Source organism: Somniosus microcephalus, chromosome 3 (genome assembly GCF_052327205.1).
Source record: "Somniosus microcephalus isolate GS21.2 chromosome 3, FLI_Smic_1.0, whole genome shotgun sequence".
In the NCBI taxonomy this organism is placed as follows: Eukaryota; Metazoa; Chordata; class Chondrichthyes; order Squaliformes; family Somniosidae; genus Somniosus; species Somniosus microcephalus.
Window position 1 is genome coordinate 95,533,306 of NC_140989.1, and position 25,526 is coordinate 95,558,831.

Below are 25,526 nucleotides of genomic sequence, written 5' to 3' on the forward strand. Positions count from 1 at the left end.
CGTGCTTATGAAACAATTTACTCTCAATTCCTCATTAAAAACTGGTTTCAAGTAGTACAGCGAAATATGTTTTTTTATTAAACAAAAGTTTCAATTAAATTATTCTTAATTTAATAAAAAATCCCTATAATTGTTAGATTGGCACTGTGACAGCAAGAGCAATAAAATCATTTAACTAGGAATATTAAACAGGTAATCCTAAAAAGATAGCACTATAATACAATATCCCAACACAATTACAGGTATTTGGGCTAACACTCGGAGGTTAACTGGATTATGCACAATATTTTATGAAATCTGAAACAAAAGCAGAACTAAAATTTCAAACCACTGCTCAGACTTCAATATCTTTTGGTTTATTTTTAACAGGACAAAGTACAAAAGTAAGCAATGCTCACAAAATCCCTCCAATAAAGTGCAGTGATTATGAAAAATCAGTGTAAAAAGTGATTGGAATGTGATGGCAATAGCAGTGCCTTTAGCCGCGATCCAAAGTGTAGCCGCGATCCAAAGTGTAAAATGCTATGAGTGAGAAATATGTCAATAGAAAAGAAAATGGTAATCAGGATTTTTCTTCCTTCAACTTGCCCCATTATCTTGAGCTACAGTATTTGCTACATGACAAAAGTCATAAATGCATTTAGTTTTATGGGCTAATTATAATCAAGCAGCTTAAGTGAAGACATTTCTAATGCCAGGTTTACAGTGTAAAGGTTGATTTGACGAGTGACTCCATTAAACTGTTGCTCACAGCGGGTGTATCCACTAGTTGAGAACCTGTAGCATGTGTTGAGAAAAGAAAAATGAAACAGGCGTTTGAGGATTATTTCAATTCGGATATATATATATATATATTAATATGGGGTTAAAGTGCAATATCTAAATGATACCTCAAACATTCTACAATGTCTAAAAACTGAAAGATGTTGCCCGTCACTGGACAAATTCAACTGATGCCAATAGAGTTCTGAATGATTCAAAGGCTAAATATAGGATACACATTAACAAACAAGTTACATTTTCTTTATGTAATTTTGAATATAAAAAAAGCTGAGTTTACTGAAAATAATTGAAGTTCTTGGCTTATCAAAGCATTGCTTGAAATAAAATTAAAAGCAAGCGCCCTCAGAAATTTTGTTTTGCTGGTAAACAGATTAAAAAACTCCCCATGGTATTTAAATCTCAAATATAGCAACAGTTGATCAGAAAAGTTACTTTCATTTCAAAATTAACTAATTATAAAAGTATACTTGTTTGCTAGGATGAAGGTACGGTGTAGATTCGAGCTCCTGTTACAATGCATGAACATTTGGTATAGTGCATGTAAAACCCGATTTTGGAGGGAGGAACGTTCATGCAGTTCTGCATAGTTTAAAAGTGAAACGTTTATTTGTGAAAGGGATCATGTCTGAAGGTATATCTTCTAAAGTTAAAATATGCTGAATGACAGCAGTATGGAAGGAAGATCTAAATACATGTTAATCACACACTTCTACACTAAACCACTTCATAAGACAGTCATCCAAATAAGGTAGCCAAATGACAAAATTGAAAATTAATTTTGATTAGCATGAACACATTTAGTTGCTGCTTTGGTTTATTTTTAAAACATTGTGCGTAATCCTATAAATAAAACTAAAGTTCTAAAACAAAAACAGTCCAATGGATCAATTAATTGATTCTCAGTTTACAATTCAGCACCATTAAAAAAGTTAATTACCTTTACCAGAAAATAGACACAACAGCATTATGTTTATGGAATTACAGGGTCACATTTTAATTCCTGAATCTTACATTGCCTCATTAATATCAACACATGTATACAAACAGTGTAAAATAACAGTTACAGTGGCGGTTATTCATCCATACAAAATAAACTTCTGTTTTATGGAAAAACTATACTTCATATCTACATGACAGACGGCCCACTTTTTCCAAAGAATGTTTAAGTTGAGCTACAAAACCTCCAAAATACCAAGGGACGCAGATGACCTCCAAAAAAAAAAGCTTAAAAAAGTTTTGATTTCAGTTTGTAACACACTCGGGCTTATCTCAGATTGCCAGTTGGCTGATTTGGCTACAGCTGGTTTAACAACCTGCGTTAACCACTGTATTAAAAATGATCTGGAACACCATACTGTGCAATAAAAGCATCTGGAACTGAACTTCAGCCTTCAACTTGAATCTTAATTACTTCTGCACGGAGACAACTGTGACTGGCAGGGCAAAGGCAGACTAGTTAAGATTCATGTTTTGTTGCAGCTTTCAGTTAAGCTCCGCAGCGTTACGGTCAGTTAGCTGTTAAAATTAGTGTTCCCTAAAAGTAACTCAGTTATCTACCAGTTATAATGAAATGTTAACCTGTAATACAATACCCAAAAATATACATAAAAATCAGATTGGGATAAAATTTTATCTTTTGTTAAGTGGCATGTTTGGCCTGGGGACATCATAAGGCAGAACTGCCACAATGTACAACCTGCAGATGAGGTAAAAGGAACAGTTTTGCTCACGAATCACTCTTGCAGCAGTCACCAGCACCAGCTTTTACACACAGGCTTGTGAAACAGTCTGTCTGTAGTACAGTATCTGACTGAGGTGCATATTCTTCTGTGCTTTTCCAACCATTCACCATTTTGATTAGAAAATGCTAAACAGGCCCAGTGGATGCCCAAAAATCCAGTGAACATGATGGCAATCTCATCATTATGGTCCCAGTAGTAGTTTGAGATTCTTCTGCTTAGAAATATATTTGGCAGGTTTCCTTCCCCCCCATTTAAAACTTGGAATTGGAGGCAAACAAAACAAAACAAGGATGAGGATAAACACATGGGACAGCACCTAATTCATTTCAGACTGCAAGGGTTTCCAACTGATACTCTGTATGCCTATCCCAGTTTTGGTTTCCTGGCAAAGAACTCCAAAACATAATTTTTGTGCAGCTCCTGCTCCCTTGCTCAAGCTTTCCCTAACCCGCCCCAAATCTGAATCTCTTCCCCATTCGGGAAACTGTCAATCAGGCTCCCAATTACTAACTGCTAGTCCTGCCAGCCTGATTGGCCGGTTTTCCTTTCCAAGTTTGTTCCAGAGAGATCCAGTTCCTCAGTGGCATGTTGCTGCCATACAGAACTCAAGCCCTCTAGTTGAAACATTGGCACACTGTTTGCTACTCCTTGTGTTGCATCTTCTGTATTCACAGTGAAGGAGCCATTCCTGATTCAGACCCTTAGCTTATGGAACAGTTGCACCATTGTATCAGACCCCAAAGTAAGCCTTCCTGTGTGTCAATTATGAGCCTAACCGAGGTCGTTTCCTTGGTGATGCTTCTTCTTCCTCCTCTTCTTCCTCATCATCAGGATAATCTACAAGACCCACTAGACCTCCCTGAAGTAATTCAGAAAAAAAACCATTTATATGAGCATGTAGCGTTCCTACTGAAAATACAATATTAGAGCATTACTGGCCAGCATATAATCCGAAGTAAATCATTTACAGGAAACTCTTTTATCCGGCACCGACGGGACCGGCGTGTTGCCGGTTTATCAAAATTTCCGGATGACGGAGAGGGTTATCTACCGAGGCTATTTTTAACGAAGAAAATTTTTAAAAATCAAGAAATGTGCAGTATACAGTAATTGGGTACTCACCTACAGAATGTTGTGTTAAATGGATGGTGGAAGATGCTTGATTAAGTACAGTACTGCCAGTTAAGGGTAATCCATAACTCTTTAATTACTTAACAGCAAAACAAAACTTATAAACGACTGTACAGTACAGTATAAAGTACTGTGGTTGACTGTACACTTATTCCAAGTCAGCTGGTTCATCAGGAATATCCATGCCAGCTGGGTCATCAGGATCATGCACTTCAACAGATTCTTCAGGCACTTCCACTGCTTCAACTCTTTTGGAAGCTTTCCTAAACATGTCCCGGATGTCTGCTTGCTTAGTGGACTCTTGCCTTTTTTGTAGAAAGGTGGAATGCAGAATACGGAGATGCCTAACTTCTTGGGCAGAATAGCAAGGCTGCCTTTCAGCAAATTTGAGGAATGAAGCAAAATCTTCTGCAGCTTTAGCCCAAGAAATCGTCTTCTCTTCAGAAATCTCATCCTCTTCACTTTCCATCTCACTTTCCTTTTCTTTCTTTGGATTCAAAACATTCTCCATTATTTCATCATCACTTAGCAAATGCACAACAGCAACTTCTCTATCTGCATCAACCCACTGCTCAATATCACTTTCACTGAGGTGACGTAGAGGGTTTGCTGGGCCTACATTTTTCACCATGCCAGCCATTTCCATTACTGTACTCCTCTTGGGACGAACATTGAACCCATGAAATTCCTCCTCTGAAGAAGAACCTTCAGCAAACATTACAGAAGGCCACAATTTGCGCCAGGCTCGCCTCAAAGTGTGACCTTTCACCAAGTTCCAGGAACATGCAGCATTAAAGATGGCATCTTTAAGATTGTATTCCTTCTGAAATGCATGAATATAGTCATCTTGGCTTATCAGTTTACGTAGGAAGTCTTTCTTGTAATGACACGGGATTTTGGATAACGCCCTGGTCCATGGGTTGTATGAGAGAAGTTACATTTGGTGGCAAATAAATGGTGAAAATATTTCCCGAAACCAACTTGGATTCATGCGGATGGGCTCTACAATTATCAAGCAATAAAATGCATTTGCTATCTTCAGATTTCCCTATTCTACGGAAATGTTCCCTCACAGATGGAACAAAAATATGATGGAACCAATTCGAAAAGATTTCCTTATCCATCCAAGCATTTCTTTGAGCTTTGTACTCAACAGGTAAGTGCCTCACATTTTTAAATGCACGGGGATTTTTATACTTCCCAATGACAAGAAGTTTAACCCGGTGTGATCCAGCAGCGTTCGCACATGTTAGCACGGTTACACGATCTTTATTTTTCTTGTAACCTGAAGCATTAGCCTCACTAACCCCAGCATGCATCGATTCTGGCAAAAACCTCCAAAATAAGCCAGTTTCATCGACATTGTATAGCTGTGCTGGCGACAAATCATGTTGCTGCACAATCCGATTGAAATCATCGCAGTATTCTTCTGCGGCGTCGTGATCAGCTGATTTCTTCTTCCCAGAAACATCGAGTCGTCGTATCCCGTGCCGTACCTTGAAGCACGTTAGCCATCCCTTGGAGAAAGCACACTTGTCAGCGAGTTCCATCTTTGCGTAGAAATCCTTCGCTTTTTCGATTAGCATGGGTCCGGAAATCGGAACACCCTCTGAACGCTTAAGAGAAAACCATTCAAAGCACGATATCCAGCTCTTCAAGCTTAGGCTGTTTCTCTACACCCTTAGATGTCTCCGAGCTTGAATAAAACTTGAGCAGCTTATCCTCCTGCGATTTGATGTCGTAGATTGTTGACGAACCGATTTTGAATTCATTCATAATGTTGATACGCTTCTCTCCCCTTTCTAGTCGTTGGCATATGTCGATTTTCTGTTTTAAAGTTAACACTCTCTCCCTTTTGCTTGGATCAACTTTTGAGATTTCCATAATGCAATGCAATGACCCCCAGCAGCGTGGGAGACACACAGTACCCCTGTAAAATGGTGGCTCAGAAGAGACTACTGGCAGCGCGGGAGAGTCAGACTCCTGTTACAGGGGTTTTGAGGTGTTCTGACTCCCGACAGTGCCAAGAAGCCGAGTAGCGGCAGTTTGGAGAACTGACTAACTCGGCCACCGCGGGAGACTCGGACTCGGCAACATTGCCGGTTATTGAGGTGTTGTTTTCGGAGCGAGAATTTTGCCGGTTAATAGAGAATTCCGGATATTTAGGTGCCGTTTAAACGAGAGTTTCCTGTACATCCAATCTAAGTTATAAGGCATAAATCTACAGCAACACCCAGGACACTTTTCATCATAGTGGTCTAAACTTTTGCTTGAAATAGTTCAAAAATATTAAAAACAAGGTTAAATGACGGTACAATTTTAACACCTCATTCAGATTTACTTGAACCCACAACTTCATCTATCTATATATATATATAAAACAGTATGTCTCTCTGTCTGGCTATACAATCAAAAGTTATAGAGCGTACCTACACATGTGTTATATCAAAAGAAAGCTCATCATTAGGGGACTCTTGTAGGCGTATTTACTTTTTGGTCGGACAAAAATTGTTCGCACATTATACAAAAAACCTTCAAAATTCCACTCATTAGCATTGACTGACGTCAAGGTCGACCAATCCTGTGCCATCATGATTGACCAATGCTACAGTTCAGTCACCTGATGGTTGACCAATCGGTGTGTGTGTGGGCGGGACTAATCGTTTTCATCTCAGGGGTCTGTCAGCCATTATACAGCAGCCAGGGCACCTAAAAACTTTGGTAATCCAGGTCAGTTTCTTTTTAAAAAAAAAAGATTTACCAAAAATGTTTTATAAGTACTTTAACTTTCATCTTTGAAGGTATTAAAAGCTAGAAATGTTTAGGTTAAAAAACAGTGCAAAACGGGCCTAGGCTTCTCCAACTGCCGACAGCCCAAGTCCAGTCCCAGGCTCCCAGCCCACACATCCACCAGCCCCAAAATTGCCCTGCAACGCAGGGCTCCCCTGCTAGTTCATTAATATGGCTCGTCCGGACAGGTTTTTTTTTTTTTTTTTAATAAAACAGTGCCATCCAAAAAGTAGTCTATTGATGACTTTTCTGTTTAAATTTGTTTTTAAAAACTCAAATCATTACATCCTATTAAATGTAAAATTGGAGGATCTCAAATACCAAAGCCTAGAAGTAGACATCAGATTCCAAAATTATACTTAAAAAATAAAAAGATTTAAAAAAGGTACTGCAATAGATTGTTCAAACATCTGCTTCAAGTCACAGATAAGTGAAGATAATACAAACCTTTGTTGTCACTGCAGTAGATGGGCTGGTATGCTTTGAGGAAGAACTAGTGGAACTGGCTGGAGCGGTCTGAGCTGCCGTTGATTTACTGTTCGTGCCATTTGTTCCATTTGCCGCACCAGATGCACATGTATGTGAAAATGTGAATTTGAAGCTGGGACTTGAGGATCGCTTTGGAAGGTTTTCCTTGTCCTCACTTTCTTTAGCTATGAAAGAAACATTTATGGGCTCACTACACCAAATTCATGTTGTTATATCAGTTCACCAAGAATCTTATATTGCAGTAATACTCCACCTACTTTAGAATGACATACTACCAAGTTATGCTGCCCTGCTTCCACAACTTTCTGGGAAAAGCAAGAATTCTGCACAGGTACACCTAAACACATACACTCACTTGCAGCCTATGCCAGCAAAATGATAGAAGAATTTTCAACCATAAGAACGTAAAACGGGATGCTTTTAAAAATATTGATAAGCTTGCTTCACACCAACTTTGTATTGTAGCTGGCATGAAGCTGAGCAATGTGTTCGCAAAATCGGAGCCCATGGGATTAAAGGGACAGCGGCAACGTGGATACAAAATTGGCTAAGAGATGGAAAGCAGAGTAATGGCGAATGGTTGTTTTTCAGACTGGAGAGAAGTATACAGTGGTGTTCCCCAGGGATTGGTATTAAGACCACTACTCCTTTTGATGTATATTAATGCCCTGGACTTGTGTATAGGAGATGCAATTTTTAAAGTTTGCAGAGGACACAAAACTTGGAAATGTAGTAAACAGTGAGGAAGATAGTAGCAGACTTGGCAAATGAAATTTTATGCAGAAGTGTGAAGGGATGCATTTTGGGAGGAAGAAAGAATGAGAAGAGGCAATATAATTTTAAAGTAGGTGCAGGAATAGTGAGACCTGGGTGTTCACATACACAAATCTTTAAGAGTGGCAGGACAAGTTGATAAAGCTGATAAAGTTTATGGATTTTATTGGCTTTATAAATCAAGGCAGAGTGCACAAAAGTAAGGAAGTTACACTAAACCGTTATAGGTCACTAGTTAGATATCAACTAGAGTATTGTGTTCAATTCTGGGCACCATGCTTTAGGAAGGATGTCAAGGCCCGAGATTCCCCAGAATGATACAAAGGATGAGGGACTTCATTTATGTGGACAGAGTAGAGAAGCTGAGATTTTCTCCTTAAAGCAGAGAGGGTCAAGGGGAAACTTAATAGAGATGTCCAAAATTATGAGGGATTTTGATTGAGTAAATAAGGAGAAACTGTTTACACTGGCAGGTATGTTGGTAACCAGATGATACAGATTTAAGATAATTGGCAAAATGACCAGAGGGGAGATGAGGAGAAAAAAAAAATTATACAGCGAGTTATGATCTGGAATGCATTGCCTGAAAGTTTGGTGGAAGCAGATTCAATAGGTAGATAGCTCTTTCAAAGAGCTGGACCGGGCACAATGGCCTCCTTCTGTGCTGTAAGATTCCATAAATATGACATGAAAGTGCCTCTAAAAGGGTGCCTTGCAAGGCTTCCTATACATAACCAGTGTGAATCAACACATCAGACTACCCTTAAACTATTTATACTGTTATCAGTGCAATGCAAAAACCACACTGAATTAATGCAAAATCTACAACAGAGTCAAGATGGCGACCGAGACGGTCCGGCGCTAGCGCGCTCTCCCTGCTTCGGGCGGCCCGCTCTCGCCGCTCGCTCCTGCAAGCGAGCATGGCGGCCAGAGGCCGGACCGGAAGAAGCAGGCCCGGGCCGTCAGACCGTGGAGCCGCGCGACGGTGAGCTGGAGGCCGCGGCGACCAGAGGATGTGTTCGGCGAGTCGGGCGGAGGCAGCGCAGCGCATCGAGCAGCAGCCATGACGACTCGCAGTCCGACTAGGTTGGGGGGGGGGAGAGCCGGGAACGGTGGTCAGAGGGTGAGCGGGAGAAGCAGGCCACCACACGTGGAGCCGAGCCGGCAACAGTGAGGAGGCCGCGGTGAAGAGGAGGACGGAGCGGCTGAGGGACATCGTGCTCCCACTGCATGCCAAAGAATTGACTTTCTGAACACGGCGCTGTAAAAATAGCTGACGTGTCCCTACGTGGAGTAAGCATTCCATTGTACTAGTACATATGGCAAATAAAATTGAATTGAAATTGAATTGAATTATAACTGGTCTACCAAAAAAAACAACTAAGTAAAACTTCAATCTTGGGTTTCCAAGTTATGTGAACAAATAAAACTTTCCCTGTATTAAAAAGGTAAACTGAATGTCTAAAGTACACAAAAGCACAATCAAAGTTTTAAATGGCAAACTCTTCCGGGGAGGGCAGGAGTGATAGAAAAATAGAAGCTTTACACCATTTACAGGTAGTTTTTCCAAGTTCTGTTTGTTTGAACAAGGCTGTAATCTAATGGTTCACAACCAATAACCCAAAAGATTGTGTTTTTAATCTGTGCAATTAATTACCATGGAGATCCTGCATTTAGTCAGAGCACAAGTAATATTTCCATAACTTCAATTTAATCAAAAATGCATTAATGGTTATTCATTGAGATGAAAGTTTTAAAGGGATGAAATACTAAACACAGGTTATAATGCCTTATGAGCAAATACATAAATTACAATTAAATGCATCACTCTCAAAAGGCTATGCCCCAAATTTCAAAATACATTATTTTAATTTATATTAAAAATGTTCTATATTGCGTACATATGTATATACATATTATATACAATATATTATAACGACAGATGAATGTCTCCAATTACACTAACATTTCCAAAGAAATCTGCAGAAAATCAGTTTCTTAGATCACTTTAAAAAGACGTAGTTTGGAAGCCGAGGACACTCCAATCATTTAATATCCAAATAAATCATCAAGTATACAAGTAGTTTGCTCAGTTTTATACTGTTGAGCATATATGGATTTGTTGATAGGATGACAGAAAGCAAAGATTCACAGCAAAATGGAGAGCTATTTTACATTAAACCAGTATTAGTTGAAAATTGAGGTCTCATTTATCACCTTCCAATTCAATATTGGTACACCAGCTACAGATTGCTCACTGACAACATGCAAGGCCAGCCATCTGGAAACTGTAAGGCAGTTTAAGTGCACATGGGAGCATCAGCATGTGCACCACCACCCTTTTCTCTTGGTACTGTAAGCATTCAGGAGGTATTAAAACTCAAGTAAGTATAACTAAAATGCACTGAAGTGCTGAAAGTTATTACTGTACCCTTTTTAGTCTCCAGAAATTTTCCATAACTGTCTGGATAGTCATCCTCAGATTTGGATTTCTCAACATGTGGTACTAGAGCTTCTCCTTCTTCTTCCTCCTCATCCTCATTAAACCACATCTCTTCATCTTCCTCCAAGGCTCGTGCATCTCTCCGGTACCGATTATTACGCAATATGGATGGTACACTTAATTGAAAAGCACAATAAAAACCATTAGTTGGCAATTTCTACCATAACCCAAAAATATCAACTGGAATGTTGAATTTCTTTTCAAGTTCCAAATTGAGGATAGTTAAGATATTTGCTTATAGACAGACATATCTACAATCACATCAACAATTAACTGGAGTTGTGCAAACTGTCAAGCCCCAATTTTATTCCACATACAATCTTATCATTTTCTCCTTCTCCTCTACTGCCCCCCGCCCCTCCACCCCATGCTCCCTTTGCCAGAAGGTGCCGATTCTTACTTGTGGCTTGGCTTTGTGGGTGGCTGCAGCCCTGTGATACATTGTCCAAGTCGTCATACTTAATGCGCGAACCTAAATAGTGTACATGGGCAGATATTCTATTTATTCTATGCAGGATGCATCAGAGCTAAGCCTGATCCTTGGCTCACCTGATGTCCACACACATGGATCCTTGCACCTTAAATTCGTAAGTAGATTTAGGAGCTGAAATTCGCTGGTTTGACACAGAGGCCAATTGAAACAATTCCAAAGCTGATTCTGCTGAAATCAGTTAACAATACAGACTAGGAATCAAATGTGGAACTTTCTGGTTTGCATGGTGCTACACGAGACTGCATATATACCCACTGAAGAAAATATCAACACGGCCAAGTTTGTTTAAATACTTTACACAATTTCTCTTAAATCACAAAATGTGCACAAAAACAAGTATCGGTGTGTGAAATTTTGAATAAATTGATATCAGTGATATCAGTTCTAAAAACATTCTGAATGATTCTTGTTTTTAAAAACAATATCCAATAAAACAGCATTACTCAAACAAATGCAAATCGGCACTTTTCACCTTCAGAAAACTGCATTACAGTAACATTTTGCAGTGCAAAAATATTGCCAACTTCCTTACTGGGTTTACTTTACGATGAAGGTCCCCTTACAGAGCTGATAGTTTGATTCAAATTTCTGGACAGCAGTGTCTGTGGATCAGCATCTGGCATTTACAGCTAAAAACAGCTCCCGACAGCAGAACAGTAAACACAGGGAGCTGACATGAACACTGTTCTGCCACAAACGAAATTAAGCAAATGCAAATGTAAAAGGGAATATAAAGTTTCATCTCAGCCAGGACCTGCATTTATTCATGAAAATATTTTCACTCTCCAAGAAAGAAGATTTTCAGTTAGGGAATAGATGCAACTTTGAACTGTTTGCATCATCAGATAAATATAATTGATTTGCATGCTGATTGCTATTTTTTTTTTGGATTGGTATTCCACAGTTTGTGCCATGACCCACTGCCCTCCGTATCAGTGTAATAGTAAAAACTTCAGGTAAGTCACTGTACCACACGTTGCTTGCTTATGGAACCAACCTGTACTTACATCTATATATATAAATCGGTACATCTGTCTGTCTGTCATTCTGTCTGTCATCGCCTGTGCGTCTGTCGGGCTATGCGCTCGAAAGTTACAGGGCGTACCTACGCGCGCGTTACCGCCAAAGAAAGCTTACGCTTCCGAGACGGTTTTAAGCATATTTACGTTTCGGCTGGGCTAAAATTGCGCCCGCGGTATCCCAAAAACCTTCAACGTTCCGCTCATTAGCATCTCATTAGCGACAGAGTGACCTCGAGCTCGACCAATCGTACGCCAGGTTGCTGGCGTGTGCCGCCGGGCCAATCGGTGCGTGTGGGGCCGGGCCTTATCGTTCTGAACCGAGGTGAGTCGCCGCCATCTTGATTCCAAACTTTTCCTTTCTTTTTCCCGCTTTCTGCGTCTTAAAAAAAAACGTTGCTTTTAAAACACATTGTTTTAAAAAAAAATGATTTAGAAAGTAATTAACTTATCTAATCTCATTAATTTTCCTACCTTTCCCCGTTTTTCCAGGTAGGCCTAGAAGCCTCGGCGTCTCCTCCGCCCCCACGCCCGAGCTAGGCACCTCCCGGCCCCACTCGAAGGCTGGAGGGCCGAGCCTCATCCCAGCGCCGCTAGGGTGCGCGCGCAGCAGGAGCTGAGACGCGGCGTCTCTCTCTGGCTCGGCCGGGGGGCGGGGATTGCCGAGTGTCGACGGTTACCCTGGCAACCAGCCCCGCCGGCCGTCTCGCACAGCCGCAATCGGCGGTCTTCACCTCGGGGGGGGGGGGGGGGGGGGGGGCCCGCGACCCTCGGTTGGGGGGGCGCGCAGCAGGAGCAGCTGAGACGCGGCGTCTCTCTCTGGCTCGGCCGGGGGGCGGGGCTTGGTCAGCGTCACGGTTACCCTGGCAACCGGGCCCGCCGGCTGAGCCAGAGAGAGACGCCGCATCTCAGCTCCTGCTGCGCGCGCAATCGGCGGTCTTCACCTCGGGGGGGGGGGGGGGGCCGCGACCCTCGGGGGGGGGGTGGGGGCCCGCCCTCCCTTCGCCCCCCTCTTCCCCCCAGTCGCTCGCTCTCTCTTCCCCCCCAGTCGCTCGCTCTCTCTTCCCCCCCAGTCGCTCTCTCTCTTCCCCCCAGTCGCGCTCTCTCTCTCTTCCCCCCAGTCGCTCTCTCTCTCTCTTCCCCCCAGTCGCTCTCTCTCTCTTCCCCCCAGTCGCTCTCTCTCTCTTCCCCCCAGTCGCTCTCTCTCTCTTCCCCCCAGTCGCTCTCTCTCTCTTCCCCCCAGTCGCTCTCTCTCTCTTCCCCAGTCGCTCTCTCTCTCTTCCCCCAGTCGCTCTCTCTCTCTTCCCCCCAGTCTCTCTCTCTCACTCCTCCCCCCAGTCTCTCTCTCACTCCTCCCAGTCTCTCTCTCACTCCTCCCCCCAGTCTCTCTCTCACTCCTCCCCCCAGTCTCTCACTCCTCCCCCAGTCTCTCTCTCACTCCTCCCCCCAGTCTCTCTCTCACTCCTCCCCCCAGTCTCTCTCTCACTCCTCCCCCCAGTCTCTCTCTCACTCCTCCCCCCAGTCTCTCTCTCACTCCTCCCCCCAGTCTCTCTCTCACTCCTCCCCCCAGTCTCTCTCTCACTCCTCCCCCCAGTCTCTCTCTCACTCCTCCCCCCAGTCTCTCTCTCACTCCTCCCCCCAGTCTCTCTCTCACTCCTCCCCCCAGTCTCTCTCTCACTCCTCCCCCCAGTCTCTCTCTCACTCCTCCCCCCAGTCTCTCTCTCACTCCTCCCCCCAGTCTCTCTCTCACTCCTCCCCCCAGTCTCTCTCTCACTCCTCCCCCCAGTCTCTCTCTCACTCCTCCCCCCAGTCTCTCTCTCACTCCTCCCCCCAGTCTCTCTCTCACTCCTCCCCCCAGTCTCTCTCTCACTCCTCCCCCCAGTCTCTCTCTCACTCCTCCCCCCAGTCTCTCTCTCACTCCTCCCCCCAGTCTCTCTCTCACTCCTCCCCCCAGTCTCTCTCTCACTCCTCCCCCCAGTCTCTCTCTCACTCCTCCCCCCAGTCTCTCTCTCACTCCTCCCCCCAGTCTCTCTCTCACTCCTCCCCCCAGTCTCTCTCTCACTCCTCCCCCCAGTCTCTCTCTCTCAATTCAATTCAAATCGCTTTATTGGCATGATGATGACAAGGTACATCTAATGTTGCCAAAGCATCGAAAAACATTCATGGTTGCACACAAAAATACAGATCTACCCATACAGTGTATAAACAGATATATCCCTGAGTGTATAAATATACATTCATATAATTTGTATATACTCTTTTCTTATATTTAGTGGTTGTCCCTCTGTTTATGGCAAGCTGTAACATAGTGTGCCGCTAAGGTTACACAATTTCTCTCTTCCCCTAGTAGGTATGGGAGTTTTTGGTAGTCATTCAAATTTCTGAATTCCGGGCATATTTTTGTGAATTTTGGGTAGAAATTCTCCCTTATGCCCTGATATTTTCTACAAGCTGTGAGGAAGGGCATCTCTGTCTCCACCACTCCCTGACTGCAGTGAGAGCATATCCTGTCCCCTCTTGGTAGCCGGGTCTGCCTGTGTCTACCTTTTTCGATCGCCAGGCTATGTTCACTAAGTCTGTACATTGTCAAGGTTTTTCTCAGTTTGCTATCCTTTACCCTGGTCAGGTAATCAGCCATGTTGTATTGTCTGTTTAGGGCCAAGTAGCAATTGAGTTTGCTTTGGGTTTTTGTTGTTTCTGCCCAATATGACAGATATTTTTCCTTTTGCTTAGCGACGATTGTGTTGGGTCGAATTCTTTGTGTTACGCTGTCACTGTCTTGGGGCTGGTTATTGTTAGTAGTGTTAGTAGTTACTTCAGAGTCCCAGGACTAGTTGACTGAGGGTATTCTTCTTTATGGTCCTCTCTTGGCATTTCAGGGCTTCGTAATGATAGCATTGGGGGTTGCTCATTTCTAGGTGTTTCCAAAATTTGGTGGCTCTTTTTTGGATAGTGATTATTAATGGATATTGGCCTAGTTCTGCCCTGCATGCATTGTTTACGGTTTTCCTTTGAGTCCGGAGGATACTTTTACAGAATTCTGCATGTAGGATCTCAATTGGGTGTTTGTCCCATTTTGCAAATTCTTGTTGTGTTAGCAGTCCCCACACCTCACTGCCATAGAGTGCAATTGGTTCAATTACTGATTTGAAAATTTTGAGCCAAATGCTAATTGGGATTTCTATTTGGATTGATTTTTTAATGGCATAGAAAGCCCTTCTTGCTTTCTCTTTCAGTTCATTCACAGCCAGATGAAAATTTCCCGTAGAACTGATTTTTAAGCCCAAGTATGTGTAGTTAGTGGTTTGTTCAATTTTGGTTGTTCCTAGTGTGAAATTTATTTTGGGTCCCTGATGTCTGGATCTTTGCTGGAACACAAGGACTTTGGTTTTTTGGGGATTTATTGTCAGGGCCCAGCTCTGGCAGAACGACTCCAGCAGATCCAGGTTCTGCTGTAGACCCTCCTTAGTTGGTGACAGCAGAACCAGGTCATCTGCATAGAGGAGGAATTTAACCTTGGATTCATATAGGGTGAGGTCGGGTGCTGTAGATTGTTCAAGTAGTTTTGCCAATTCATTTATGTAAATAATTAAAGAGTGTCGGTGAGATGGGCGAGCCCTGCGTCACCCCCCGCCCCTGTGGGAAGTATTTTGTTTGTTTGTCTCCAATTTTAACTGCACATTTGTTGTTTGTATACATTGATTTAATTACATCATATGTTTTCCCCCCTACCCCGCCTTTCGATAAGTTTCAGGAATAAACCGTCGTGCCAGATGGAATCGAAAGCCTTCTGGAAATCTATAAAGCATGCGTAGATTTTGCTTTTGTTTTGATGAACGTGTTTGTCAATTAGGGTCTGTAGGGTGAGGATATGATCTGATGTTCTATACTTTGGTAGGAATCCAATTTGGCTTTTACTCAAGACATTGTGCTCCTCAAGGAAGTTTATAAGTCTTTTGTTTATGATACTACAGAATACCTTCCCCAGGTTACTGTTTACACAGATGCCTCGATAGTTATTTGGGTCGACTTTGTCCCCACTTTTGTATATGGGCATTATGAGTCCTTTGTTCCAGATATCAGGGAAGTAACCGACACTCAGAATCAAGTTGAAGAGTTTTAGGATAGCCAGTTTCATTTTATCGTCTGTGTGTTTAATCATCTCGCTTAGTCTGCCGTCTGCACCGCAAGCTTTTCCTGGTCGCAGGTCCTTGAGTTTTTCAAAAAGTTCTTTTTCTGTTATTATGGAGTCTAGCGGGTTTTGGTTATCTTTTATGGCCATTTCGAGCTTTTCCAGTTTTTTGCATATTTGGTGTTGCTCTGGCCTTGGTGTGTTTTTCTGGTATAATTTTTCAAAGTGGTTTTCCCATGTGTCTCCATTTTGAATGGCCAATTCGTCATGTTGTTTTTTGTGTAATGTATTCCAGTTGTCCCAGAAACAATTGGAATCAATGGATTCCTCAATGGAGCTGAGTGTATTCTTAATATACTGCTCTTTTTTGGTTCTGAGTGTGTTTCTGTATTGTGTTTGTGTCTCTCCTCCCCAGTCTCTCTCTCCTCCCCCCAGTCTCTCTCTCTCTCCCCTCCCCCAGTCTCTCTCTCTCTCTCTCCTCCCCCCAGTCTCTCTCTCTCTCGCCTCCCCCAGTCTCTCTCTCTCGCCTACCCCCCAGTCTCTCTCTCTCGCCTCCCCCCCCCAGTCTCTCTCTCTCGCCTCCCCCCCCAGTCTCTCTCTCTCTCGTCTCCCCCCCAGTCTCTCTCTCTCAATTCAATTTAATTCAAATCGCTTTATTGGCATGACAAGTTACATCTTATGTTGCCAAAGCATCGGAAAACATTCATGTTTGTTCACAAAAATACAGATCTATCCATACAGTGTATAAACAGATATATCCCTGAGTGTATAAATATATACTTTCATATAATTTATATGTGGTAAACCACTTTTATCGTTCACTATCGTTTACACTATAGTTATCACTGTTGTATTGTTATCACTGTTCTCACTGTTGTATCACTATACGAGGTCGCCTCTTGTCGCGCTGTTATACCTGGGCTGACCACCTCCGACTCCGCCCATGGCTCCACCTACCTGCCCAGGTATAAAGGTAGTCGACTGGCTGGTATTCCTCCTTGTTGGACCCGATCACCCACGAGGGTGGGCTCTGTTATTTAGTCAATAAAAACCTTTAGTTACGTTCCTAACTCGTCGCTTTTTATTGGACGAATTGATAGGTATATCAATTTTATTGACTAAATTTTAAAGATGTCTACTACTGGCCAGCCAGAAGCCCTCCCAGAAGCACAGCCACAGCAGCTTTCAGACACCGGGCTACGCCAGCCACACCAGCCGGCTTGGCTGCAAGCCCTCAAACCACCGTACCTGGATCTAAACCCACAGGCAGCAAACTCAGCCCTCAACTTCAAACACTGGCTGGACTGCTTCGAATCCTACCTGGAAGAATCCGGCGTCCCTCAGAGATCCAAACTAAGAGTTCTGAACGCCCAAGCGAGCCCGAGAGTATACGCACTCATCCAGGACACGACTACATACGAGGCCGCTATCAACCTACTGAAACAGCAGTACCGGAGCCCGGTAAATTACATGTACACCAGGCACCTCCTAAGATCCCGCCCGCAACAGCCAGGAGAGTCTGTAGCTGAATTTTTACGGGCGCTAAGAGCACTCGGCAGGAACTGTGACTTTAAAACGGTGACGGCTGTTGAAAATACGGAAGATAATATCCGCGATGCCTTTGTGAAAGGCCTACGGTCCGACTACTCACGGCAAAGACTGCTTGAAGCTAAAGACCTCGACCTGGACAAAGCTGAAGCCCTCGCGCTCTCCCTAGAGGTGGCCCATCAGGACCAGGAGGCGTTTTCCAGGTACTGCTCGCGGCCCTGGGACTCGGGCCTGACCCCTGCCGCAATACCCTTCGCAGCGCCGCCCCCGGGACCTACCTCAGCGTCGGCGTCCCGGACCCGACCGGGACCGCCACCGGCTCCGACATCGGGCACCCGCGATCGGGCCGCCGGCTGCTTCTTTTGCGGTCAGGAGAAGCACCCGAGGTCGCGCTGCCCAGCCAGGAACTCTACCTGCTCAACCTGCAGGAAGAAAGGCCACTTCTCTAAGGCCTGCAGGAGCGGATCTTCAGAGGCCAGCAGTGCCTCATGCGAACTGTGGGGGCGGCCATCTTCTTTCAAGGCAACTGAGGCCAGCATCCCCACACGTGAGTCATGGGGCGGCCATCTTTGATCAAGGCAACCGACCCCAATAGTGCCTCATGTGAGTTATGGGTGCAGCCATCTTCTCCGCCATTTTGTCCTACCTCGTGGGAGACGCCATTTTACCCAACACGCCCGACTGCCACCGGGCCCCCGGACCCGACGACCGCAGACGACAACGACTCGCTTACCTACATACTAGCCTCCGTCACTCTGGATCAAGCCCGCCCACACCACCTGTCCAAGTCGATGATGGACATCAAAGTAAACGGCCACGCCACGACCTGCCTGTTCGACAGCGGAAGCACGGAGAGCTTCATCCACCCAGACACGGTGAGCCACTACTCCCTCCCTGTCCTGCCAACGCGCAACCGAATCTCGATGGCATCGAGGTCTCACGCCACGGACATTAGCGGCTACTGTGTTGTGACCTTGTCGGTTAAGGGTACGGAGTATAAAAATTTTAAACTCCTCGTCCTCCCCCAGCTTTGCGCTGCCGTCCTACTAGGGCTGGACTTCCAATCCCACCTCCAAAGTGTAACCCTAGCATACGGTGGACCCCTCCCCCCACTCACAGTCGACAACCAGCGAATGTTAAACCGCCCACCGCGTAACACCTGCAGCCTATCCACCCTCAAGGTGCCGCCACCTTCCCTGTTCGCTAACCTCACCCCCGACTGCAAACCCGTCGCTACAAAGAGCAGGCGGTACAGCGCTGGGGACAGAGCCTTCATTAGCTCTGAGGTGCGGCGCCTCCTGAAAGAGGGCATTATCGAGGGGAGCAACAGCCCCTGGCGTGCCCAGGTCGTGGTCGTTAAGACCGGCGATAAAAATCGCCTGGTCATCGACTACAGCCAGACCATAAACAGATACACCCAGCTGGACGCATACCCCCTTCCCCGCATATCTGACATGGTCAATCAGATTGCACAATACCGCGTATTCTCGACCATCGACCTTAAGTCGGCCTACCACCAACTCCCTATCCACCCCGAGGACCGCCAGTACACCGCCTTCGAGGCGAATGGGCGCCTATACCACTTCCTTAGGGTCCCCTTCGGTGTCACCAACGGGGTCTCGGTCTTCCAAAGGGAGATGGACCGGATGGTTGACCAGAACGGACTGCAGGCCACATTCCCCTATCTAGATAACGTCACCATCTGCGGCCGCGACCGGCAGGACCATGACGTGAATCTGGAGAAATTCCTCCGTACGGCCCAACGGCTGAACCTCACCTACAATAAGGAGAAATGTGTGTTTAACACCTCGCGCCTTGCCATCCTTGGCTGTGTAGTAGAGAACGGACTCATCGGCCCCGACCCCGAAAGAATGCGCCCCCTCATGGAGCTACCCCTCCCCCACTGCCCTAAGGCACTTAAGAGAACCCTGGGGCTCTTCGCCTACTATGCCCAATGGGTGCCCAATTATGCGGACAAAGCCAGACCCCTCATGAAGTCCACATCCTTCCCCCTCACGGAGGAAGCGTGCGCGGCCTTCTCCCTCATCAAGGGAGACATAGCCAAGGCCACAATGCACGCAGTGGATGAGTCCATCCCCTTCCAAGTGGAGAGCGATGCATCCGACTTCGCCCTAGCCGCTACCCTTAACCAGGAGGGGAGGCCGGTGGCCTTCTTCTCAAGGACCCTACAGGGCCCCGAGATCCGACACTCGTCGGTCGAGAAGGAAGCCCAGGCAATTGTGGAGGCGGTACGGCGCTGGAGGCATTACCTGGCAGGCAAACGATTTACCCTCCTCACCGACCAACGTTCGGTTGCTTTCATGTTTAATAACAAGCTGAGGGGCAAAATCAAGAATGACAAGATCTTGAGGTGGAGAATCGAGCTATCCACCTACGATTATGATATCTTGTACCGGCCAGGTAAGCTGAACGAACCCCCTGATGCTCTTTCACGAATTACATGCTCCAGCGCGCATATTGATAGACTTCAGACCCTCCACAACGACCTCTGCCACCCCGGGGTCACCAGACTTTACCATTTCATTAAGGCCCGCAACCTGACCTACTCCATCGAGGAGGTCAGGACCATGACCAGGAACTGCCAGACCTGCGCCGAGTGCAAACCGCACTTCTATAGGCCGGACAGAGCAAGCCTGATCAAGGCCACCCGCCCCTTCGAGCGCCTGAGCATCGACTTTAAGGGGCCTCTACCGTCATCTGACCGCAATGTGTACTTCCTCAACATCGTTGATGAGTACTCCCGTTTCCCTTTTGCCTTCCCCTGCCCAGACATGACCAGTACCACGGTCATCAAGTGCCTGAACGACCTCTTCGCCTTGTTCGGCGTTCCCGAACTATATAGTTCGGGTTCCCGAACTATATACATAGTGACCGGGGCTCCTCCTTCATGAGCGAGGAACTCCGTCAGTTCCTACTAGCGAGAGGTATTGCAGCAAGTAGGACCACCAGCTGCAACCCCCGAGGGAACGGCCAGGTGGAAAGAGAGAACGCGACGGTATGGAAGGCCGTCCTCTTAGCCTTAAAGTCTAAGGGCCTCCCAACCTCCCGCTGGCAGGAAGTCCTCCCGACAGCGCTGCACTCCATCCGGTCACTACTTTGCACTGCCGTTAACGCCACCCCCCATGAACGAATGTTTGTTTTCCCCAGGAAGTCGACTACGGGAACCACTCTACCAACCTGGCTGACCTCCCCGGGGCCCGTCTTGCTGCGAAAGCACGTGAGGGCCCATAAAACGGACCCCCTGGTCGAGAGGGTGAACCTCCTGCACGCCAACCCCCAGTACGCCTACGTGGCTTACCCAGACGGGCGGGAGGACACTGTCTCCTTACGAGACCTCGCACCCTCGGGCACTCCGGAGACACCACCTTTACCCCCCCCCCCACTTCCAGCCCAGGTAGACGGCATGCCGGAACCCCACGAGCCTTCGCCGACCACGCAGACACCAGCATTAACACCGGATAATGCAGCATTGCCGCTGCGACGATCGGAGAGGCTTACGAGGCCTCCGGACAGACTGACATACCAGAACTGGTAGTACACTTCACCCCGCCGGACTCAAATCTAAACAAGGGGTGAATGTGGTAAACCACTTTTATCGTTCACTATCATTACACTATAGTTATCACTGTTGTATTGTTATCACTGTTCTCACTGTTGTATCACTATACGAGGTCGCCTCTTGTCACGCTGTTATACCTGGGCTGACCACCTCCGACTCCGCCCATGGCTCCACCTACCTGCCCAGGTATAAAGGTAGTCGACTGGCTGGTATTCCTCCTTGTTGGACCCGATCACCCACGAGGGTGGGCTCTGTTATTTAGTCAATAAAAACCTTTAGTTACGTTCCTAACTCGTCGCTTTTTATTGGATGAATTGATAGGTATATCATTATATATACTCTTTTCTTATATTTACTGGTTGTCACTCTGTTTATGGCAAGCTGTAACATAGTGTGCCGCTAGTGTTATGCAATTTCTCTCTTCCCCTAGTAGGTATGGGAGTTTTTGGTCGTCATTCAAATTTCTGAATTACGGGCATATTTTTGTGAATTTTGGGTAGAAATTCTCCCTTATGCCTTAATATTTTCTACAAGCTGTGAGGAAGTGCATCTCTGTCTCCACCACTCCCTGACTGCAGTGAGAGCATATCCTGTCCTCTCTTGGTAGCCGGGTCTGTCTGTGTCTGCCTTTTTCGATCGCCAGATTATGTTCACTAAGTCTGTACATTGTCAAAGTTTTTCTTAGTTTGCTATCCTTTACCATGGTCAGGTAATCAGCCATGTTGTATTGTCTGTTTAGGGCCAAGTAGCAATTGAGTTTGCTTTGGGTTTTTGTTGTTTCTGCCCAATATGAGAGATATTTTTCCTTTTGCTTAGCGACGATTGTGTTGGGTCGAATTCTTTGTGTTACGCTGTCACTGTCCTGGGGCTGGTTATTGTTAGTAGTGACTTCACCGAGTCCCAGGACTCCCCCCAGTCTCGCTCTCCCCCCCCCAGTCGCTCTCTCGCTCCCCCCCCAGTCGCTCTCTCGCTCCCCCCCCCAGTCGCGCTCTCGCTCCCCCCCCCAGTCGCTCTCTCGCTCCCCCCCCCAGTCGCTCTCTCGCTCCCCCCCAGTCGCTCTCTCGCTCCCCCCCCAGTCGCTCTCTCGCTCCCCCCCCCAGTCGCTCTCTCGCTCCCCCCCCCCCAGTCGCTCTCTCGCTCCCCCCCAGTCGCTCTCTCGCTCCCCCCCCCAGTCGCTCTCTCGCTCCCCCCCCCCGTCGCTCTCTCGCTCCCCCCCCCCCCAGTCGCTCTCTCGCTCCCCCCCCAGTCGCTCTCTCGCTCCCCCCCCAGTCGCTCTCTCGCTCCCCCCCCAGTCGCTCTCTCGCTCCCCCCCCCCCACGTCGCTCTCTCGCTCTCCCCCCCCCCACGTCGCTCTCTCGCTCTCCCCCCCCCACCCCCCACAGTCTCCCCCCCCCCCCCCCCCACAGTCTCTCTCTCTCTCTCCTTCCCACACAGACCAATTCATTTATATATAAATTATTTCTACTTTTTCATAACAACATGCCCTCAAAAAACCCTCAGCACCGCCGGGCACTCCAGCTAGTTTTATGTACAGGAAACCTTCTTTTACCGGCACCTAAATAACCGGAAATCCCTCTTAACCGGCAAAATTCAGGAGTAGGTTCAGGTAAGTTTTACTTCATATTAGTTGCCGTGTAACCGGGATTCCTGGATCTGTGGCCGTGTAACCGGGGTTCCTGCAACTGTTGCTATGCAACAGGAACGCCTGGATCTGTGGCCGTGTACGGGGCTCTTGTACCTTAGTAAGTATACCTCTCTGTAATCCGGACTTTTTGATCAACCGGCACCACGCTGGTCCCAGATAAAAAAAAGTTTCCTGTAGTTATTTGACAAATAGTAATACAGTAATTCTATCACCATTTCCAAACTGTGGTATACCAATCCAAAAAATAGCAATCACTAGTGCAAATCAATTATATTTATCTGATAATGCAAACAGTTCAAAGTTGCAAACCATGTAAAAAAGTGACGCAGCCATCAGCAAGACAAAAATAGAATCCATATGGATAAGATATAAAAGATAATAAAGGATCAATCACACTAATAGGCGTAGTCTACTGACCACCTAATAGTGGAAGGGAGGAAGAAATACGCAGATAAATTAGGGAAATGAGTAAAAAATAGAATAATCATCATGGGGGATTTCAACTACCCCGATATTAATTGGACAGAAGAGGTAGGTAAAGGGGTTAAGAGAATGGAGTTCCTACAATATGTACAGAACTCCTTTCTAATCCAATATGTAAAAAGCCCAATAAGGGAGGATTCACATTTGTTTTGAGTAATGGGGAAAGAACCAGAGCAGATAAGAGAAGTAAAAGTAGGGGAACATCTAGGCAATAGTGACCATAATACGCTTTATGATAATTGAGAAGGACATAAGTATGATGAAAACCAGGGTAATAGATTGGAGAAAAGCTGATTTTGAGGGGCTGAGAATAGAACTTGGGAAAATAAAATGGGCAACAATATTGGCAAACAACGAGGTCGAACAGCAATGGGAAATATTTAAAACGGTGTTCAACAGAGTGCAGGAACAATATATTCCACGAAAAGGAAACAAACTAAACACTAATGAAACGCCATGGATGAATAAAGGCATAAGGGAACAATTGAGGGTAAGGAAAGAGGCATACATTAAGACAGCAGGGGAGTGCGTGATAAGGGAGAATACAAAGAGATTAGGAGAGAAGTCAAAAAAAATAATTAGGACGGCAAAGAGGAACTATGAAATTAAATTATCAAGGAACATAAAAAAATAGTAAAATATTTTACAGGCCCATCAATAAAAAAAGGTTGGGATGGGAATAGGGCAATTAAGGGATAGACAGGATAATACCACAGGTAACGATAGATGGCAGAAATATTAAATAATTATTTTGCTTCAGTATTTACCAGGGAGATAGAACAGGTGGACATGACATTGGATGATGAGATTAGTAATGAGATAAGAGACAGGATATATTAAATAAATTATCAAACTCAGGATAAAACCCCATGTCCAGATGGATTGTATCCACACATTTAAAAAGAATCTAGGAAAGAGATAGCAGAGGCATTACTAAACATATTTAATGTTAGAAAAAGGTGTAATGCCAGAGGACTGGCAGATACCTAACATAATACCTATATTTAAGAAGGGGATCGAACATGTTCAGGGAATTATAGACCAGTCAGCTTAACATCGGTGGTAGGAAAAATAATGGAATCCCTACTTAAGGAGAAAATAGAACATCTAGAAACCAAAAACATAGTAATGAATAGTCAGCATGGATTTCAAAAGGGAAAGTCTTGCTTGACCAACCTTATTGAATTTTTTGAAGAGGTAAGAGAGAGTGTAGACAATGGTAATGCAGATGATGTAATTTATCTAGATTTTCAAAAGGCCTTCGATAAGGAACCCCATAATAGACTGCTGAACCAGGTCAGAGAATGCAGAGTCAGGGGACAAGTAGCAGAATGGATAGCTAGCTGGCTTCAAGACAGAAAGCAGAGAGTAGGGGTGCAAGGTAGCTATTCACAGTGGCAGAAGGTGGGTAGTGGTGTTCCACAAGGATCAGTGCTGGGTCCACTGTTCAATTTATATTAATTTAGACTTTGGAATCAAAAACACAATTTCTAAATTTGCAGATGACACTAAATCGTTGGGGGGGGGGGGGGGGGGGGGGGGAGATAGTCAATACTGAGGAGAACTGCAACAACTTACAGGCGGACATTAATAAACTTGCAGAATGGGCATAAAATTGGCAAATGAAGTTCAACACAGATAAATGTGAGGTATTACATTTTGGTAGGAAGAATAGGGAGGTCATTTTTAACTTGGAGGGTGCAAGTCTAGGTGGAACAAAGGGATCTCAGAGTACAAATACACAAATCACTAAAAGTTGCGACACAAGTTAGCAAGGCCATAAAAAAAGCAAACCAAGCTCTAGGGTTTATTTCTAGAGGAATAGAATTGAAAAGTAGGGAAGTTATGCTAAACTTGTATCGAACCTTGGTCAGACCACACTTAAGAGTACTGCGAGGGTATACATATCAGGAAAGGATGAACAGACTGGGTCTCTTTTCTCTTGGGGGGGAAAAAAGGCTGAAGGGTGACCTAATAGTCTTTAAAATTATGAAAGGTTTTGATAGTGTGGATAGAGAGAGAATGTTTCCACTTATGGGGAAGAGCATAACTAGAGGCCATCAATATAAGATAGTCACCAAGAAATCCAATAGGGAATTCAGAAGAAACTTCTTTACCCAAAGAGTGGTAAGAATGTGGAACTCGCTACCACAGGGAGTGGTTGAAGCGAATAGTATTGATGCATTTAAGGGGAGGCTAGATAAGCATCCGAGGGAGAAGGGAATAGAGGGTTATGCTGATAGATTTAGATGAGGAAAGACGGGAGGAGGCTTGAGTGGAGCATAAACGCCGGCATGGACTGGTTGGGCTGAATGGCCTGTTTCTGTGCTGTATATCCTATTTATGTAATCTGACTCTTGGGCTGGTGATGGTAGTGCATAGTGTTCATCTCTGTATATGGGTACCCACAGTTG

At 45.3% G+C, this 25,526-nt stretch overlaps 1 protein-coding gene across 4 annotated transcripts in view; it reads right to left on the reverse strand.

Annotated features, from left to right (window-relative positions):
* Positions 1 to 25,526, reverse strand: part of ppp4r3b (protein phosphatase 4, regulatory subunit 3B) — a 70,879-nt gene continuing 45,353 nt past the window's right edge. For 2 of the 4 annotated variants that reach the window (XM_085981399.1, XM_085981402.1), the window contains 3 exons: positions 10,141 to 10,328; positions 6,894 to 7,099; positions 3,708 to 4,143 (listed from right to left, as the gene is read on the reverse strand). In XM_085981399.1, coding sequence (XP_085837525.1) covers positions 3,805 to 4,143; positions 6,894 to 7,099; positions 10,141 to 10,328 — 733 coding nt within the window. In that variant the 3' untranslated portion in view covers positions 3,708 to 3,804. Of the gene's footprint in view, positions 3,385 to 3,707; positions 4,144 to 6,893; positions 7,100 to 10,140; positions 10,329 to 25,526 lie in introns of those variants that run through there. The other 2 variants (XM_085981401.1, XM_085981400.1) reach the window with 2 other exon arrangements.